General features: G+C 46.8%; 1 protein-coding gene across 1 annotated transcript in view; it reads left to right on the forward strand.

Annotated features, from left to right (window-relative positions):
* The window catches only part of AKAP10 (A-kinase anchoring protein 10), a 50,093-nt gene extending 32,016 nt beyond the window's left edge, over positions 1-18,077 (forward strand). Inside the window, exons 9-15 of the mRNA XM_066364964.1 lie at positions 1,029-1,173; positions 2,822-2,995; positions 7,092-7,201; positions 10,688-10,770; positions 14,330-14,382; positions 15,072-15,167; positions 17,016-18,077. Coding sequence (XP_066221061.1) covers positions 1,029-1,173; positions 2,822-2,995; positions 7,092-7,201; positions 10,688-10,770; positions 14,330-14,382; positions 15,072-15,167; positions 17,016-17,021 — 667 coding nt within the window. The 3' untranslated portion in view covers positions 17,022-18,077. The remainder of the gene's footprint in view (positions 1-1,028; positions 1,174-2,821; positions 2,996-7,091; positions 7,202-10,687; positions 10,771-14,329; positions 14,383-15,071; positions 15,168-17,015) is intronic.
* Positions 18,078-19,239: the final 1,162 nt, after the last annotated feature.

The raw sequence follows: 19,239 nt of genomic DNA on the forward strand, positions 1-19,239 counted from the left end.
ACACTATTGTTTGGTCAGTAGATAGCAAGTATTTACGTACAGAAATGTAGTCATGGGTCCCCAAAATTCAAATCATGGAGGAATATTTATGAACTGATATGTTGAAAGGTGGCAGACTCACTTTTCATTAAGAAAACACTGGTAACAAACAATAGTTTTCTTTGTGCCGCGACAAGAGGGGCGCTAGGCAGGTCCCAGCCGGAGACGGGACCACACAGAGCAGAGGCCGTTTCCACAGGAAGGTGACTGCTCACCCCCCACTGCGCGTCACTGTGACAGGTGCATGCGCCAGTCCTGACTGCCCGTCCCAGCGTGCCTGTTTTTATACCCTGTGTGCGTCCTCACACCTCGTCCACCTGTTTGTACTACGGACAGGAGTGAGGAGCCACGAGAATGCCCGGAGGAGAGCAGGTTTTCCTCCTTGAACACCTTTCTTTAGTATCTACTTTATCATTAGCTTACCAAAACACTGGCAGTATATCCGTTAAGTTAAAAATCTTCGAGTTCTCATTGACTGCTGCTATTCTGTCCAAATACAACAGAGCTGCCCACGGCCCTTCAGTGCTATTTGTTCTGCGTCTCTCCACGTGTATCACATAAGCCTCGTGGTTAGGATGCTGTGTTCTCATTGAATCCTGTGCAGGGATGATTTTCTGCTCTGTTTCCAGGGGAAATGACTGTCTCTCACCCTGTTTTAAATTCATTTATTTCTACCAAGTGCTGAACAGAAAATAGATTCCCATTAAATACATGTGACATTGATTTCTTTGCTTCAGTTATAGTCTGGCCCTCGAAAATCTTAAAACAAGAACTGAGTGTGATGGGAGGCAGATAGGGAGGTGGCCAGCTGATGCCGCTCTCCCTGGGGCAGCAAGGACAAAGGCCTAGCACGGCGTCACCACGCAGTTCTGTGGCACTGGGTCTGCGGGCCCTGCCCGGTGCCCTCACGAGATGCTCTGACGCGGGTGCCAGAAGATGCGTCTATTTGCTGTGGATTTTGGTTTTACTTGGCTGTCTTTCTACCATAGGTACTTCTCCCTGCAGGCCACACATCCTCTTGGATTTGACGATGTTGTAAGATTAGAAATTGAATCGAATATCTGCAGGGAGGGTGGGCCACTCCCTAACTGTTTTACAACTCCGTTACGTCAGGCCTGGACGACCATGGAGAAGGTAACCAAGAACTTCAAAAGTATGAAACTGTAAGAAGTTTTTACTGTTGGAACCCAGAAAATACGGCATGGGGGAAAACCACAACACCACCACAAATGATGGAAGAAAACTGTGGGAAACTAGTGCAGTGTAGCTGAGTCCTCGTGGTCGGTGTGACCCTTCCCCTGCACAGGCCCAGGAGCCCCAGGCCCTGACGGAGGTCCTCGATGTATTTTCCTGCTCTGCAATACGGGGGTAATGTGCATACTTACCTTAAAGTTACTTGAAGATACTGAGGTAAGAGGTGTGTGGACTCAGTGCCTGTTCCTGAGGTAGCGAGACTCGGTGGAGCTAGGTCAGGATGTTTCTCCCATCTCTCGGGGTTAGAGCACTACTTTTATGAAGTATCACGATCACTTATTAGTATAACTGATAGCCGACTAATAATAAAGTATTAGTATATGTGAATGATTTGTTGTCATGAACCAGAACGGCTTCCCCAGGAGTTGCACAGAGCCCGGGCCGAGCCCACGAGGTCATGTTGCCTGTGTGTGTCGTGTATCTGGGTGGAAGTTCTAAATGACCACTGCCACCTAACAGCCACGTGAAAGCTGAATTCCAGGATGCAGGAGAGTTAAATATGAAAACCAAGTCATTTAAAAAGCTAGCAGTAAACTAAACAGAGTATTAGCTATTTATTGCCCAGGAATAATAATTTTTTCATGTTTAAAATTAAAATCTTTCTGATCTTAAAGGAAAAGTTCCAGGGAACGTTCTGGGTCATAAAGAAAATTAAAATACAGAGGAAAAACAAAATCCAAAAATATTTCTTACTGAATGTAAAGAACTTACACGAAATTTGAGAATCAGGTAGCTACACGGGAACAAGACGGTGACTGATTCATTGGCCAGCGCGCTGTCTGTGCTCGCTGCCGGTGTCAGCGCGGTGGACGGGAGAAACGGGGTCTCCGCCCGCCCTCTGGGAACGACGTCTGTAAAGAAGGTAGACGTAACATTTACCGTTGTGCCTTGTGCTGTGAAGGAAAAGCTGGTGATACTGGAGCAAACGCCGGTGATAAACATGGGAATGTACCCACAGCATTCATAATTTTGAAATGTGAATAAAAACATCTATGTGTCAGGCATTTATTGAACAATAGTTTGAAAAACACAACCTGGTGTTAAGAAGCCTGTGTCAAAATTGATACACCTTGTGGGACAAATGGACAGCATCCTTCTGAAGGGAAATTGACCACGTAGATTAAAGCTAAAACGTTCATCCTGTTGAACTCAGTAATCACATCATACTCCTGGTAATTTATCGTAAGGAAATCGGTTAGAAAGTAAACATTAGTATATACACGAAGACTTGAGTATTTATTACCAACCGGAAAAACCTAGTTTCAATGTCTATCCACTCCCTGGACTGTTTTCTGGTCACTAAGAAGTGTAGATATAAAGTCTACGTAACAATTTCATGGCAAGTGTTTTTTTGGGGGGGAAACCTATAAATTGTACATGTAATTTTAGTTATAATGTAAACTTTGTATAAAGGGATATTACTTGGAGTGTGAAAAGGAGAAGTAAAATTATTTGTAGGTAACATTTTAAAATAAAGTCTCAGTTGTGTTTGATTTTAGCTTTAAAATACGCCTGTCCTCTCTTTCAGGTGTTCTTGCCTGGCTTTTTGTCCAGCAGTCTGTATTATAAATATTTGAACGATCTCATTCATTCGGTTCGAGGGGACGAGTTTCTGGGGGGGAATGTTTCGGTTGCTGCTCACGGCTCTGTCGGCGTTCCTGATGACTCTCACCACAGCATCCCCGACAGCCCAGCCGCTCAGGTAAGACCCCATTTTCCTCTGCCCTTAGAAAGGTGTATAGGCCTGACCAGGCGGTGGCGCCGTGGATGGACCGTCGGACTGGGATGCGGTGCACCCAGCTTCAAGACCCCGAGGTCACCAGCTTGAGTGCGGGTTCATCTGGTTTGAGCAAAGCTCACCAGCTTGGACCCAAGGTCGCTGGCTCGAGCGAGGGGTTACTGGGTCTGCTGAAGGTCCCCGGTCAAGGCACATATGAGAAAGCAATCAATGAGCAACTAAGGTGTCGCAATGAAAAACTGATGATTGATGCTTCTCATCTCTCTCTGTTCCTGTCTTTCTGTCCCTCTCTCTGACTCTCGCTCTGTCTAAAAAAATAATAATAAAAAAAAAAAAGAAAGAAAGGTCTCCTCCAAATACCAGTCACAGATCCCATGTGTAAGTTATTGAAGGAACAGGTGAAATAAAGTTAGCCTTCTTTCTGTGTGTCCTTATCAGTGTCTGTGTCTATTGTATTGTAAGGAGTCATGTCTCGTTACTGCCCAGTGCTGCTTGGCACTCCAGCTGTTGCTTTAAATAATCAAATAATATGATACACATTGGTAGCCTCTGGAGAGCTCTTTGTGTAATTATTTGGAAAAATTTTAGTAACTAAACTTGGTGTTACTAGTGCTTTTTTAAAAGACTAATTGAATGAACTGCTAGATTTCTTAATAATGTGTATTTCATTTTGAACTATAGTGTTACTGTACATTTCCTAATCATTTTTATTGTTTTGGGGGTGCTTTCATATATCAAACCTTACGTGATTCTCCCCAGAATCACATGAAGTGGTTTATGCTCAGGAGAAGAGATCTGAGGAGGTGTTGAGAAGTTAACTAATCTTATTAGAGTCACTCAGTAGGTGGTGGGGACTAGATTCCCTGTCTAATGTTCTTCATCATAATTTGAATAAGACAGCATAATTATTTCCTCGTCACTAGTGATGAGTAAATAACATCTTAGTTTTTTGACACAGGGCCTCAGACTGATTGTCTTAATTTATAAGATTTTACTGCCATCAGCACGGGTCCCCTGCATCCACTTTCCTCCTTGTCAGGCTACACAGAAGTAACCTGCTGCGTGAAGAGCTGTTTTGTATATATGTAGCCTGTAAAGTACACATTTTTGGTTGAAGTATAATATATGTACAGAAAACTCGGTGTTACCATAACCAGATACAGCTTGAAGACGTTTCATAAACCGACCTACCCCATGTCAAGAAACAGAGCCTCCGCAGTCTGTCAGAAACTGCCCAGTGTCCCCTTGTAGTCACTAGCTTCCCCACCAGGGCAGCTGTTCTCTGACTTTTGATGGCATAGATTAGGGTTAGCTGTTCTTGTCATTTTATACAGATTTATTGAGATAAAATTCACATACCATACAGTTCACCTGTTGGCACTGTATATAATTCAGTGGTGTTTAGTATCTTTGTAGAGTTGCTTAACTGTCTCCACATCCAATTTAGAACACTTTTTCACCCAAGAAAGAAACCCTGTCTTCCTCTAAATCTTCTATTCCTCCAGACGACTGCTAATCTATTGTCTCTCTGTTAATTTGATTACCCTGGAGATTTCATGTAAATGGAACTATGTAATACGAGCTCCTTTGTGACTAGCTGCTTTGTTTTGTCTCAGCATAATGTTTTCAGCGTTCATCCCTGTTTAGCATGTAACAGAACTTTTTCCCTTATTGTGACTAAATAGTATTCCATTGTGCAGACATACCACAAACACAACCAGTGTGGACATTTGAGTTGTCTCCACCTTTGTCTATTATGAGTAAATGCTACTGTGCCAGTTATTGTGTGGGTGTATGTTCTCATTTCTCTTGTGTACACATAAGAATAGAATTGCTGAGTCAGATGATCACTCTCTTAACTCTACCATGATTACTGTTGTTTCATAATAACTTCTGAAATCAGGAAGTGAAGGTCCTCCAACTTAGTTCTTTTTTTTTCTTTAAGATTGTTTTGACTCTTTGGAGGCCCTTAAGTTTCCATTTGAATTTTAGGATCAGCTTGTCAGTTTCTATGAAGAAGCCAGTCAGGATTCTGATCAAGAGCACATTGACTCCATAGATCAATTTGGGGGTGTTGCCATCTTGACAGTATTAAATCTTCTGGTCCATGAACATGGGATATCTTTTTATTTAGTCAAATCTTCAATATCTTTCAACAATATTTTATAGTTTTCAAGTGCAAGTTTGTACTTTTTAGAAATTTATTTCTAAATATTGTATTTTTGAAGTTATAAATTGAATTTTCTTAAATTCATATTCATGCTGTTAATTATAAGTGCATAAAAATGTAAGTAATTCTTTTTATTGAGGTAAGATTCACTTAACATACCATTAGTCAGTTACTCTCCATGGCCACCTCTGCTTTCTTCTAAGAGTTTTAGGACTTTGATCCGTTTGAGTGAGTTTTGCATATTATGTGGGTATGATCCAACTTGAGCACCATTCATTGAAAGAAACTGTTCTTGCACCATGGAATGGTCTTGGCACCCTTGTTGAAAGTCACTGGACCACAGATACGTGGTGTATCTCTGGACTCTCAGCCTACTCTGTTGATCTGTGTGTCTGTCCTTACGCCAGAGCTACATTGTTCTGATTGCTAAGGCTTTGTAAGTTTTGAAATTGGGAAATATTTGTCCTTCAACTTTGTTTTTATCATGTGTGAGATAGTTTTAGCTATTCTGGGTCTCTTGCAATTCCAAGTATGGATGTTCGGGTCAGCTTCCATTCTGATTAGGACAACATGGAATCTGTAGTTTGCTCCGGGAGTATCATCAGCCTAACAATAGCAAGTCTTCCCGTCTGTGGACACTTTGACATTCTGTCTGTCCAGGCAGCCTTTAATTTCTTCCAGCGGCATTCTGTTCTTTTCAGTGTACAAGTCATACACCTTCTTGGGTCAGTTTATTCCTAAGTATTTTTTTTCTTTTTTAGGCTATTACAAATACAGTGTTTTTTAAGTTTTCAATTACAGTTTACAGTCACTGTTATTCTGTGTTAGTTTCAGGTGTACAGCACAGTGGTCAGACAATCACGTGCTTTCCACGGGGGGGGGGGGGTTCCCCCCCCCACGCAGTTCCCGTCCCCTGTACCACATCTTGTGCAGTTGTTACAGTGTTACTGTGGTGTTCCCCCTGCACCACACCTTGTGCAGTTGTTACAGTGTTACTGCGTGTTCCCCCTGCACCACACCTTGTGCAGTTGTTACAGTGTTACTGTGTGTTCCCCCTGCACCACACCTTGTGCAGTTGTTACAGTGTTACTGCGTGTTCCCCCTGCACCACACCTTGTGCAGTTGTTACAGTGTTACTGCGTGTTCCCCCTGCACCACACCTTGTGCAGTTGTTACAGTGTTACTGCGTGTTCCCCCTGTACCACACCTTGTGCAGTTGTTACAGTGTTACTGCCCTGTTCCCGCTGCACTACACCTTGTGCAGTTGTTACAGTGTTACTGCCCTGTTCCCGCTGCACTACACCTTGTGCAATTGTTACAGTGTTACTGCCCTGTTCCCCCTGCACCACACCTTGTGCAGTTGTTACAGTGTTGCTGCCGTGTTCCCCCTGCACCACACCTTGTGCAGTTGTTACAGTGTTACTGCCCTGTTCCCGCTGCACTACACCTTGTGCAGTTGTTACAGTGTTACTGCCCTGTTCCCCCTGCACCACACCTTGTGCAGTTGTTACAGTGTTACTGCCGTGTTCCCCCTGCACTACACCTTGTGCAGTTGTTACAGTGTTACTGCGGTGTTCCCTGCCCTGCTGTGTGACAGCCAGTCTGGACTTTTTCATCCTCTTCACCCAGCAGAACTGTATTCTTAGTTTTATTTTTTTTAATTCACAAGCTATTTATTTCCAAGTCATATCACATCTGCCCACTTTTTCAATTTAAATATTCTATAAAGTTTTGTTTTTGTTTTTTACTATCAAGACCTGGGTGACAGTAAGTTGTGATTACAGTATTTCAAACACTGAAGATTTTGTACAAATCTGTCATGTTCCAAACCCAGGAGTGACTCAATTGCTAAATAAAATGTACCACTGACTCTTACCATTTCTGTTTTAGTCCAGTGTGAAAAAATCTAGTGTTAAAATTCTGAAAAACTTTGATGAAGCAATCATTGTGGACGCGGCGAGTCTGGACCCGGAATCCTTGTACCAGCGGACGTACGCAGGGTAAGCCTGGCACATGCGGAAGTCCCTCGTGCGTGGTGAACCTCTCATCGTTTTGTATTTTAATTTAACCTGTTTCCACCTGTTACTGTATGCCCGGCACGTGCACGCGTGGTCTGCCATCCACATGATGAAGGGTGCAGGCTGGGGAATGACTTCCTGGGGTTCAGCCCCGGCTCCGCCCCACACGGGCAGGCTGCATCCACTCTCTGTGTCTGGGTGTTCTCCTGTGAAGTGGGCCAGGTCTGCTGCTTCGACGGGTTGTTGAGAGCATGACATGAGATAACACGTGAGCACTTAGAACCATGGAGAGTAACATTTCTGGCGCCTAGTCAGCACTTGACCGATGTGATCACAGCCACTATCGTCACCACGTCTGAGGTTGATGGGGTGTTGCGTCTGTATGGTGTGTTTTGGGCTACCTCTTATATTTCATTTGATGCACAGGTTAGCTGTTTCAAAGTTCCTGTCTTCAAAGCAAAAATTAAGTCCAAAGGTGCTAACATCATTTATTACGGGCTGTATAACTAATACTTGGAAAACAGAATAAAATCATTCTTTTGTATTTGAGAATAACTTGTTTGCTTATCTTATCCTATATCAAAAAGACAGCGATTCGTAGGATATGCCACTTACTAAACTTGACCACAGAGCAAATCATAAACCTACTTTCTCTTTCCCAAAGACGGCTGATTCACACATAATAAATCTGTGTCCAGGCTCAGTTACCCCCCAACCCCCGCAGCAGTGCCGTAAGGAGGGGATTTCAGCATGTTCATTGCTTTTATCAGAAGGTAACAGTGGCCGTTGGGGGCCCAGGGAGTCTGAAGGTCACTTGATGACAGGCTGTCTGACCTCGTCGTCTCTGGACAGCAGGCTTCGCTGTATCAGTGCTGCAGTAGTGTCTGCTCTTCTTTCAGGAAGTGAGTTCATTTCCAAAGTCGAGACTTATTCTTGGGGATTGGTTGGTTCATTTTTTTAAAACCTTACTTAAGAAAATATCAATTGCCAGCCTGACCTGTGGTGGCGCGGTGGATGGAGCATTGACTTGGAATGCTGGGGTCGCTCGTTCGGAGCCCTGGGCTTGCCCGGTCAAGGCCCATGCAGCAGGCAATCAATGAACAATTAAAGTGAAGCAACTATGACTTGATACTTTGTGTTCTCTCCCCTCCTCTCTCTGTAAAATCAATGAATAAAATTTAAAAAAAAAATTTTTTTTAAAGAAAATATCAATTGCCAGATGTTTTACTTCTGTAGGTGTCTTTATGTGTAAAATATAATTTTTAAAAAATTATAAAGTGGGTCATAAATAGATACAGTTTTTCTCCATCTTTGAAGATAATTTCCAGTGTTTAATTTTGGGATTTTAGCCTCCTCCTGAAGCAAGTCAGACAGATTTGGGTCAGGCGGTGTAGGGGCCCGTATGTGAGCTGATGACTTGTTAGGACGCGAACTCTGGAATAGGAGGAGCTCCTCGGCCTGAGCGCAGATACTGCGTACACATCACAGAGTTTGCTTCTCTTCTTCTAACGAACTTCTCATTACAAGTATAGTAATATCTACCTACAAAGTTAAATGTATAGATAAAGCTAATGTCCCCTTTGATCACACACTGATGCTTAGTTTCTCTCTTCCTCTCATTGTCATGTTATAGTATATATTTTTGTCATTGTTGTGTAATTGATACTACACTGTATTCTGTATTTTACACTTTTATTCTTGGTAAGTTTTGTAGATTTTTCTATGTTAGCCTGTGCAGGTTTACTTCATTTTAACTATGTCATAGTATGCTATAGATAATATGAATTATAGCTTATACTGCAGCGAAGTAGTCCACGTGTGGTGCCACTGTTTGGTCATTTGATATTGAGTATGTTAGTGGTTTTCTTTTTTTTCCCTCCTTCTTTTCCAAGTGAGAGGAGGGGAGACAGACTCCCACGTGCACCCTGACCAGGATCTACCTGGCAAGCCCACTGTGGAGTGATACTCTGCCCATCTGGGGCGTTGCTCCGTTGCTCAGCAACCCAGCTATTTAGCTCCTGTTGCCAAGGCTCCACAGAGCCCTCCTCAGCACCCAGGGCCATCCTGCTAGAGCCAGTCAAGCCATGGCTATGGGAGAGGAAGGCGGGGAGGAGAGGGGTGGAGAAGTAAATGGGCACCTCTTCTGTGTGCCCTGACCAGGAATCGAACCTGGGACTTCCACATGCCCGGCTCACACTCTACCACTGAGCCAGCTGGCCAGGGTCTTAAGTGGTTTTCAATTTTTCAATGTTATACACAGTATAGCAAAGCACTTCCTTTTATATACTTTCTTATACCAAGAAGCAGATTTGAAATTTTAGTAGATTTTACTAATCTACCCTTTAAAGGTATCTGTACATTTTACATTCTTAGTCAACATTAATAAAGATACTAAGCCCTGGCCGGTTGGCTCAGCGGTAGAGCGTCGGCCTGGCGTGCAGGGGACCCGGGTTCGATTCCTGGCCAAGGCACATAGGAGAAGCACCCATTTGCTTCTCCACCCCCCACCCCTTCCTTCCTCTCTGTCTCTCTCTTCCCCTCCCGCAGCCAAGGCTCCATTGGAGCAAAAGATGGCCCGGGCGCTGGGGATGGCTCCTTGGCCTCTGCCCCAGGCGCTAGAGTGGCTCTGGTCGCGGCAGAGCGACGCCCCAGGGGGGCAGAGCATCGCCCCTGGTGGGCGTGCCGGGTGGATCCCGGTCGGGCGCATGTGGGAGTCTGTCTGACTGTCTCTCCCCGTTTCCAGCTTCAGAAAAATACAAAAAATAAATAAATAAATAAATAAAGATACTAATTTTACCCACTCTTTTGTCAGTACTAAATAATACCAAACTTTTCATTTTTTACCAATTTTGGATGATCGCTCATGAGATGGGGTTTCTTTCGGCGTGTTTGTTGGTTGGTGAGGTTTTTCTTCCATGAGTGGACTCGTCTCTTTCTCACATCTTCTGTTGCACCCAGCATTCTTTAATCAGTTGTTAGAATTCTGTATGTTTTGGATATTAATTACTGGTCAGTAGTAATTTGTTAAAAATACGACCTTTTCACTGTGCTCTTTGCCTTTTAACTTTGCTATTACTATAACTTTATGAAATATGATCATGTTATATGTTACTCTGGTTTTAATATATTTTGTCCTGCCTTTTTGTCTGTTCTTTTACAAAATTATCTTGGCTATTCTTGGGCCTTTTCTCATTTGTTTGAATTTTAGAAATGTGAATTACTTATTAACTCATCATCTTTCATAAATCTTTTTGGGATTTTGAGTGGAATTGCATTGAACTGAAGATCATTTTTGCTTTCTATGGGGGATGGTTCTATTTAAAGTAAGCCTCACTTTGAATAACATGGGACAGCTGTAAATTGTATTTCTAGCTTTCTAGATTTAGGTGAGATACTGAGAAATTGATTTTTTTTCTTCTTAATTTAAAATGGATTGTTAGAAATGACACTCTTCTCATACTCCCGTAGGAAGATGACGTTTGGGAGAGTGAGTGACGTGGGGCAGTTCATCCGAGAGTCTGAGCCTGAACCCGATGTCAAGAAGTCAAAAGGTTTGTGCTGTTCTTGCACCTCCTGTTACACTGTATCCACATTAGTCATTGGCTGTAAGTAAAGGTCATTTAAGATGTAAACCGTTTGTTTTATGAAATAATTGCCATATATTTCACTTTGTATCAATAGTCACAAGTGAGTACACGGGATTCGTGGGACCACATCTCTGTGTAGATTCTCTTTCTCTCTCTTTCTGAATCAAACGTTACTTTATCATTAGGAAGATCCATTTGTACGAGGAAAATACTTACCACCTTTTTATTTAATGACAAAATACCCAAACCAGGTTGAACTTGAGGTTTATCTTGGGACCCTCTATCTTTGCAACTTCCTCTAAATCGCTGAAAGGGATTATGAAGTATATGTGGAAAATATTAATCGGTGAAATTCAAACCCTTTGTTTACCTGTAGAAGAGTACTTGGTCAATTCCAAGAGTTAAACTCAGAAATTCTTTCTGACGAGTTAGGGAAAGACTGGGATTGCGAGAAGCCAGTCGGTGGCCGGATTAACTAGTACTGCAGGTAGAAGAAAGAGAGGGCTGGGAGGGAGGTGGTGGCAGCAGGGATTAGGGGAAGGCCAGAGTTGTTGTCGGAGACTGCATCCACGGGAGAATTTGGTGACGGATTTCACCTGCAGAGCCAATGAGCAAAGTAGACTGAGTTTTTGACATCGGTTCTCTGGCTGAAAAGTTGTGGTGTTAATTTTGAATAGAAGATTGAGTTAATTTCTGAGATAGAAAATAGGAGAAAACAGGTGGGAGAGAGAGAAGCCCCATTCGGCATGTGTTGGCGTTTGGAGTGCCTTTAGGACCATTTGTAAGTGTGGGTTCAACACCTAGTTTTGAGTTATTTATGTTCTGAGGGAAGTTAAAACCCCAGGAGGGGATGAGATGCCCCAAAGAGAAGGATGAGGGAGAAAAGAGGGCTGGGGGCCTGGAGAAGCCGTGCTGGAGGGAGTGGAGCAGAGAAGAGTCAGAGCGGGATTGTGAGAGGAGTGTGGGCGAGTGGAGCAGAGAAGAGTCAGAGTGTGGGATTGTGAGAGGAGGAGTGTGGGCGAGTGGAGCAGAGAAGAGTCAGAGTGCGGGATTGTGAGAGGAGTGTGGGCGAGTGGAGCAGAGAAGAGTCAGAGTGCGGGATTGTGAGAGGAGGAGTGTGGGCGAGTGGAGCAGAGAAGAGTCAGAGTGCGGGATTGTGAGAGGAGTGTGGGCGAGTGGAGCAGAGAAGAGTCAGAGTGCGGGATTGTGAGAGGAGTGTGGGCGAGTGGAGCAGAGAAGAGTCAGAGTGTGGGATTGTGGAGGAGGAGTGTGGGCGAGTGGAGCAGAGAAGAGTCAGAGTGTGGGATTGTGAGAGGAGGAGTGTGGGCGAGTGGAGCAGAGAAGAGTCAGAGTGCGGGATTGTGAGAGGAGTGTGGGCGAGTGGAGCAGAGAAGAGTCAGAGTGCGGGATTGTGGAGGAGGAGTGTGGGCGAGTGGAGCAGAGAAGAGTCAGAGTGCGGGATTGTGGAGGAGGAGTGTGGGCGAGTGGAGCAGAGAAGAGTCAGAGTGCGGGATTGTGGAGGAGGAGTGTGGGCGAGTGGAGCAGAGAAGAGTCAGAGTGCGGGATTGTGAGAGGAGTGTGGGCGAGTGGAGCAGAGAAGAGTCAGAGTGCGGGATTGTGAGAGGAGTGTGGGCGAGTGGAGCAGAGAAGAGACAGAGTGCGGGATTGTGAGAGGAGTGTGGGCGAGTGGAGCAGAGAAGAGTCAGAGTGCGGGATTGTGAGAGGAGTGTGGGCGAGTGGAGCAGAGAAGAGTCAGAGTGCGGGATTGTGGAGGAGGAGTGTGGGCGAGTGGAGCAGAGAAGAGTCAGAGTGCGGGATTGTGAGAGGAGTGTGGGCGAGTGGAGCAGAGAAGAGTCGGAGTGCGGGATTGTGAGAGGAGTGTGGGCGAGTGGAGCAGAGAAGAGTCAGAGTGCGGGATTGTGAGAGGAGTGTGGGCGAGTGGAGCAGAGAAGAGTCAGAGTGCGGGATTGTGAGAGGAGTGTGGGCGAGTGGAGCAGAGAAGAGTCAGAGTGCGGGATTGTGAGAGGAGTGTGGGCGAGTGGAGCAGAGAAGAGTCAGAGTGCGGGATTGTGAGAGGAGTGTGGGCGAGTGGAGCAGAGAAGAGTCAGAGTGCGGGATTGTGGAGGAGGAGTGTGGGCGAGTGGAGCAGAGAAGAGTCAGAGTGCGGGATTGTGAGAGGAGTGTGGGCGAGTGGAGCAGAGAAGAGTCGGAGTGCGGGATTGTGAGAGGAGGAGTGTGGGCGAGTGGAGCAGAGAAGAGTCAGAGTGCGGGATTGTGAGAGGAGTGTGGGCGAGTGGAGCAGAGAAGAGTCAGAGTGTGGGATTGTGGAGGAGGAGTGTGGGCGAGTGGAGCAGAGAAGAGTCAGAGTGCGGGATTGTGGAGGAGTGTGGGCGAGTGGAGCAGAGAAGAGTCAGAGTGCGGGATTGTGGAGGAGGAGTGTGGGCGAGTGGAGCAGAGAAGAGTCAGAGTGCGGGATTGTGGAGGAGGAGTGTGGGCGAGTGGGCGCTGTCGGCGCGACTCCGTGGTGAGCCCGAAGGGAGAGCCTGGTGCACGGGGTTACCCAGCGCTGCTGGAGACTTCGGCGGAGCAGGCACGTGGCCCTCCTGACTTCGCTTGGCTACACAATTTCAGTAGGCCAGCGTTCAAACTCTCAGCTAGAAGAAAAATTATTAGGGGAAAAGGATCAGGTTTTGTATTTTTCATGAAGGCTACATATAATCCTATCCCAGTCCTTGAATTAATCAGGACCTTGTTTAAGATATAATCTACAAACCACTTGGTTTAAGACAAAGTTAGGACTTGAGCCTGTTTGTAATAATGAAAAGATAAGCTGTGTGTTTCATTCATGGAAATGGAGACTAGCCTACCGCTGTGGGCTCTCTCAGCGTCTGGTAGGCTTGTGAGGCTGCTGGGAAGCTGAGCTGTGCGGTGGCTCGGACAGAGCGTGGCTGGGAAGGCTCAGCCCTTCCCCCCCCCCCCCCCCCCCCAGTGTATGCAGTGTGGAGCCGCGGGCTCCCTTCCCCCCGGTGTACGCAGTGTGCAGCCGCGGGCTCCCTTCCCCCCGGTGTACGCAGTGTGGAGCCGCGGGCGCTGTGCTGGAGCCGGGGTGCAGAGGGCCTGCTCCGGAAGGGGTGGTTGCACAAGCACATTGGGTGTCTCCCGAGGTAGTCTAGATTCTCACCCAGAGTTAAGTTCAGGTCATGATGTTGTTTTCACTCTTTTGGCTTGTGGCAAATCTTTCACTACCTGATAGTTTCGTTTATCAAGTAGAAGAAAAATCCAGATCCCATAAACAGCTTTCCAGAGGTTCTTCAAAGCATGATGCTTGCAAGCTGAATGCTCTGTTATAGAGACAACCTAATTGGTTTCTATTGATAGTAGTCCTTAATGTTTTAGGGGAAATTGTACAGAAAAACAAACAAGGGAATGTCCCGTCCCTGTCTGGAAGTGGCTTGTAAGCAAGAGTATTTTTAATGTGAAGTTACGCCTGAACTCTGCGTTCCACTTCGGCTTTGTTTTCTAGGGTCCATGTTCTCACAAGCTATGAAGAAATGGGTGCAGGGGAGCACTGACGAGGTAAGTGGTCCTCGTGGTGGAGAGGAAGTCCTCTCTGACGGCCGCCTTGTCTGAGGGTCTGGACTTCTCTGTCTTCACTTCCCGTGTGGAGGCAGCACGGCACGGCGTCACTCCCTTGTCCAGGGGTAACAAGAAAGGTCGTCACTCCCTTGTCCAGGTGTAACAAGAAAGGGTGCCTCCCCAAAGCGGGGGAAGCAAAGGTGGGCCCTTCTTAACATCTGATAGCTGCCTGGTGCAGGCAGGGGAGGTGTCTTCGGCCCAGGACTCTGGCTGCCGAGAAATAACCGTGTAGTCAGGTTTCCCTCAGCCACGGCGTCAGCGGTCTGTGCAGAAGCGGAAGCTCAGACGTCTGCTCTGCTGTCGTGTTGACTGCGAAAGTGGAGGCTTCCTTATTGAACAGCTAAGTACACTGAGAGAAGGGAGCAGAGAAAGAGACGTTTTGTTCTGACCTTGTGACGTGAAGGTGTGTGAGGCAGGGCGCCCTGTGGATGGCTTTGGAAGACCCTGAGTGGCTCATTCGTTCCTGTATCGCAGCCAGAGGGCCCCCGGGTCTTTCCACGTGGCATCCCGCTGCCATCCTGAGCGAGCAGACCCGCTGTGCACGTCCAGTTGTGTTCAAGCACCGAGAATGTATGTCTTTATTCTTCCAGTGAATAACTGTTCTCAACAGTTTCGATCACTTCTTTTAGGCGCAAGAAGAGCTAGCTTGGAAGATCGCTAAAATGATAGTTACTGACGTCATGCTGCAGGCACAGTGTGATCAGCCGCTAGAGAAGTCGACAAAGGTGAGGATGACTTGATCTGACACTGTTTAAAATGGAGAAGAATTAGAGTCCAGATTCCAAATACGATGTGTGAGAGCTTCTGCTCTCCCTCGGAAGGACTAATTATGGGAATTATCCTCTCATCATCAACAACTAGGAAACTGACAAACTAAATGAAATGGCTATTTCCAGATATTGGGCAACAGGCAGTAGAGGGCTGTAATCATTAAAAGAAGGGTAACCGTGGGTTGATCCATAACTCACTGCTCAGAAGCAATTTCCAAAGGACAGGCAGGGGAAAACCTAACAAGAGTTTATGGTCTTGCCTGACCAGGCGGTGGCGCAGTGGATAGAGCGTCAGACTGGGAGGCAGAGGACCCAGGTTTGAGACCCTGAGGTCGCCAGCTTGAGCGCGGGCTCATCTGGTTTGAGCAAAGCTCACCAGCTTGGATCCAAGGTCGCTGGCTTGAGCAAGGGGTTACTCAGTCTGCTGAAGCCCCACGGTCAAGGCACATCAATGAGAAAGCAGTCAATGAACAACTAAGGTGTCGCAACGAAAAACTAATGATTAATGCTTCTCATCTCTCTCTGTTCCATCTGTCTGTCCCTGTCTCTGACTCTCTCTCTGTTCCTGTAAAAAAAAAAAAAAAGTTTATGGTCTTGCTGAATCAAGGAGTCAGCAGTTGAAGTTTGGAGAGCCCAAGCCACGGCACCTAGAAGTTGCAGAACAGGGTCCAAGAAAAAGAGCCTCACTGAAGGAGAGCTTGAAAGATACTTCGAGAGGTCCCTTCACGCCCTTGGTCGAGTCCATGTATCAGGTGAAGGTGTCCATGGCTGGCGAGAGCGACCCGATATTAGGCTGAACAGTTCCTAGCACATGGGCTCAGAATAGTTCGCATCTCTGCTGACCAGTGAGGGCAGATCTGTAATACACGGGCATTAGGCAGTGTCCTCAGAAACACGCCTTACTCCTGGAGCTAAATCAGCCCTGGAATAAAGCGCCTTCACCAGGATGAAAAGCAGTTTTGGGAGGATCAAACTGCTCTGTAGGTAACAGCTGTATGCCAGGACAAAGGGCAGCAACAGAAGTCACCACTTAATGGTGTAAAAATACACCTGACCAGGCGGGGGCGCAGTGATAGAGCGTCAGACTGGGACGCGGAGGACCTGGGTTAGAAACCCCAAGGTCGCTGGCTCGGCTGGAGCCCCCAGTCAAGGCACACATGAGAAGCAATCACTGAACAACTAAGGAGTCGCAACTATGAGTTGATGCTTCTTATCTCTCTCCCTTCCTGTCTGTCTCTGTCTCTCTGCCTCTCTCTCATGCTAAGAAAAAGAAAGAAAATCTTAAAAAAAAATAAAATAAAAGATAATTGTTGTATTTTACCCCACATTGAAGTCAGCGCCTGTATGGAGTAGACATTCACTATGGATTAGTTCCCTTCTTCCTTAATCTGTAACAATGTATCACTTGGTCATAGAAATGCACCTTACCGCCTGACCAGGCAGTGGTGCAGTGGATAGAACGTTGGACTGGGATACGGAGGACCCAGGTTCGAGACCCCAAGGTGCCAGCTTGAACATGGGCTCATCTGGTTTGAGCAAAAGCTCACCAACTTGGACCCAAGGTTGCTGGCTCGAGCAAGGGGTTACTCGGTCTGCTGAAGGCCCACAGTCAAGGCACATATGAGAAAGCAATCTAGGAACAACTATGTGTTGCAATGCGCAACGAGAAACTAATGATTGATGCTTCTCATCTCTCCATTCCTGTCTGTCTGTCTCTGTCTATTCCTCTCTCTCTCTCTGTCTCTGTTAAAAAAAAAAAAAAGAAATGCACCTTACCTTTTTCTTTTCTTTCTTCTTTTTCAGCTATGAGTCAATGCCTGAGATAAAGGAAATCTGCTTTTGAAAACTAAGAGAAAGTTTTTCCTTTGGTTGGCTCCTTAACACAGCCACTGAAAACAGAGCACTGTATTTCTTCTCTCCGACCCGCCAGCCGCGTGCCCGCGCAGGCACGGCGGGCAGGCCTGGACTCCCACCACGGGCAGAGTGACATGGAGACACGTCAGCTGCACACAAGCTTCCCCACGAGGAAAGTCCTGGAGAGACACGTGGTATTGTTTACATTAGTAGGAGACAAGTAGTTTTCCAATGGCAATAACCCACTCACGAGCGAGTTTCAGTCCACTGGACGGACAGGGACCACGCACTGTGGCAGGCAGGTCAGCATGGGCTCAGAGCGATGCCCGTTCTCAGTGGTGACCCGTCCCCAACAGCCCCTGGAAGCGGGTCCCAGAGGCTCTTTGCTTTGGCCTCTAAGCAGACGGGGGCCGGACCCTCTGAGAGCCAGGCCACGCGGAGCCGTGTGCGGGGGTGGCTTTGTGTTTGTGGCCAGGCCCGGACTCGCTGCGGAGTCTGCCTTCACGGAGGGTCAGTGCAGGCAAGCCTGGGCCACAGCGAGGGCCGGCGACACTGGCCTTCCTCTGGTGACAGTGCCGTCCGTGTTCACGCTCCACTTGCTCAGCTGTCCCCCTCCGGCTCGCCAAAGGCCACCCTCCTCTGAGCATCAGGACCTGCTCCCCGGGCCTCTGGCCCAGTTCCGTCCCCTTCCCTCCAGAACACAGCTCCGTCACTCCAGTGTCCCTGCGGTTCCTCAGCACAAGGTCTGCTCCCGGGTTATGGTGTTGTTGAGAAGGTGAGCGGGCAGGGCTGGGGCAGCAAGAGCGCTCTGTCTTGGCGGCCGTCAGCGGCCTGTCTCCCCCTGTCTTCGGGGCAGTGGGAGACTCCCGTGCTGCACTTCCACGCAGAGGGCGTCCCGGTCCGGGCGCGCTGCCCTCAGCGACACCCCGCTGGCTGGGAGGTGCCGGCCCTTCCTCACCACGGGCGACTGCGGGGACAGTGTCCTCTTCCGTGTCCCTGCTTATGCTCAGACTTGGCAAAAAAATAAATTATATAAATATATATACACACACACGATTATTAATATAATTATTAATCACCTGTGTCCTTGAGAAAGGCTTGAATGAATAGAGAACTTGACTCCATTGCAATATTTGATGGTAGAGGGGCACAGCGCCCGCGGGCACAGGCGAGAGGCTGGACGATCTTGGTACTGTGTACCACCGCTGTTCTAAAGCTGGAGTGTTCGTGTACGGAAGCCACATTCTATTTAATTGTCTCTGATTTTAAATATATATATATAAATGAATTATATTTACGATTGTGTCAGCTTTCTGCTTTCAGGGCATTCATTGATAGCTCTCATGACAACGTGTCGATTCTTCCAGATCTTTCCATTTGTTCACAGAAACCCAGACCGTGAGCCACCCTGGACTTGGCCTTGGTTTTTGGAGTGTACGGCACAGGCTGGAGGTCTCCCAGGGGTCTGTCCTGTGACTTAACTCATTTCCATCTTTGAACGAGATATTTCCATCCATTTCACTTTGCTTTTAATCGTTAAATAAGAAAAATAATACAAAGATAATAGAATAAAGTGTGGTTCGGGGTGACTTGTTGCCTCTGTCTGTCTTGGAATAAGTGTTTCTGTGAAGCTCCAGGCTGTTTAAATTAGCGCTTTCAGGTAAGAGACTTACTTAGTCATTTCTGTGCATACATTCTGTGCTTCTGAGCTAGAGGTGTCAGTGGTGTAGGATAGTGAGTCTGAGACTCGGTTACTTTCTCTGCCTCACCTGCTGTGGGACACGGAAGCAGAGCATGACCTGAAATGTCACCAGGTTTAATATTTGATCTGAAGTAGATCCTTGTGCTTATTTTTAAGTTGGAATTGGATTCATCTAACATCGATGACTCGCTGTGTTCCAGGCGACAGGCAGTGTGCTCACAAAATAGGATTCCCCGGTTAGAGGAACTCGTTGAACATCCATCCTTATTATGTTGTTGACATCAACACAAATTGTTAGAAAAGAAAACGTCAGTGAGAAAGCGAAGCCGTTTGTGACTGGACGTGACTTGACCCTCCTGTCAGGGCTGAGGAAGGTAAAGGCCAGTGTGCTCCGGGTGCCGGGAGGGCAGGGACAGGCACAAGGTCCGGGCTGAGGAAGGTAAAGGCCAGTGTGCTCCGGGTGCCGGGAGG

Source organism: Saccopteryx leptura, chromosome 2, assembly GCF_036850995.1.
Source record: "Saccopteryx leptura isolate mSacLep1 chromosome 2, mSacLep1_pri_phased_curated, whole genome shotgun sequence".
NCBI lineage: Eukaryota > Metazoa > Chordata > Mammalia > Chiroptera > Emballonuridae > Saccopteryx > Saccopteryx leptura.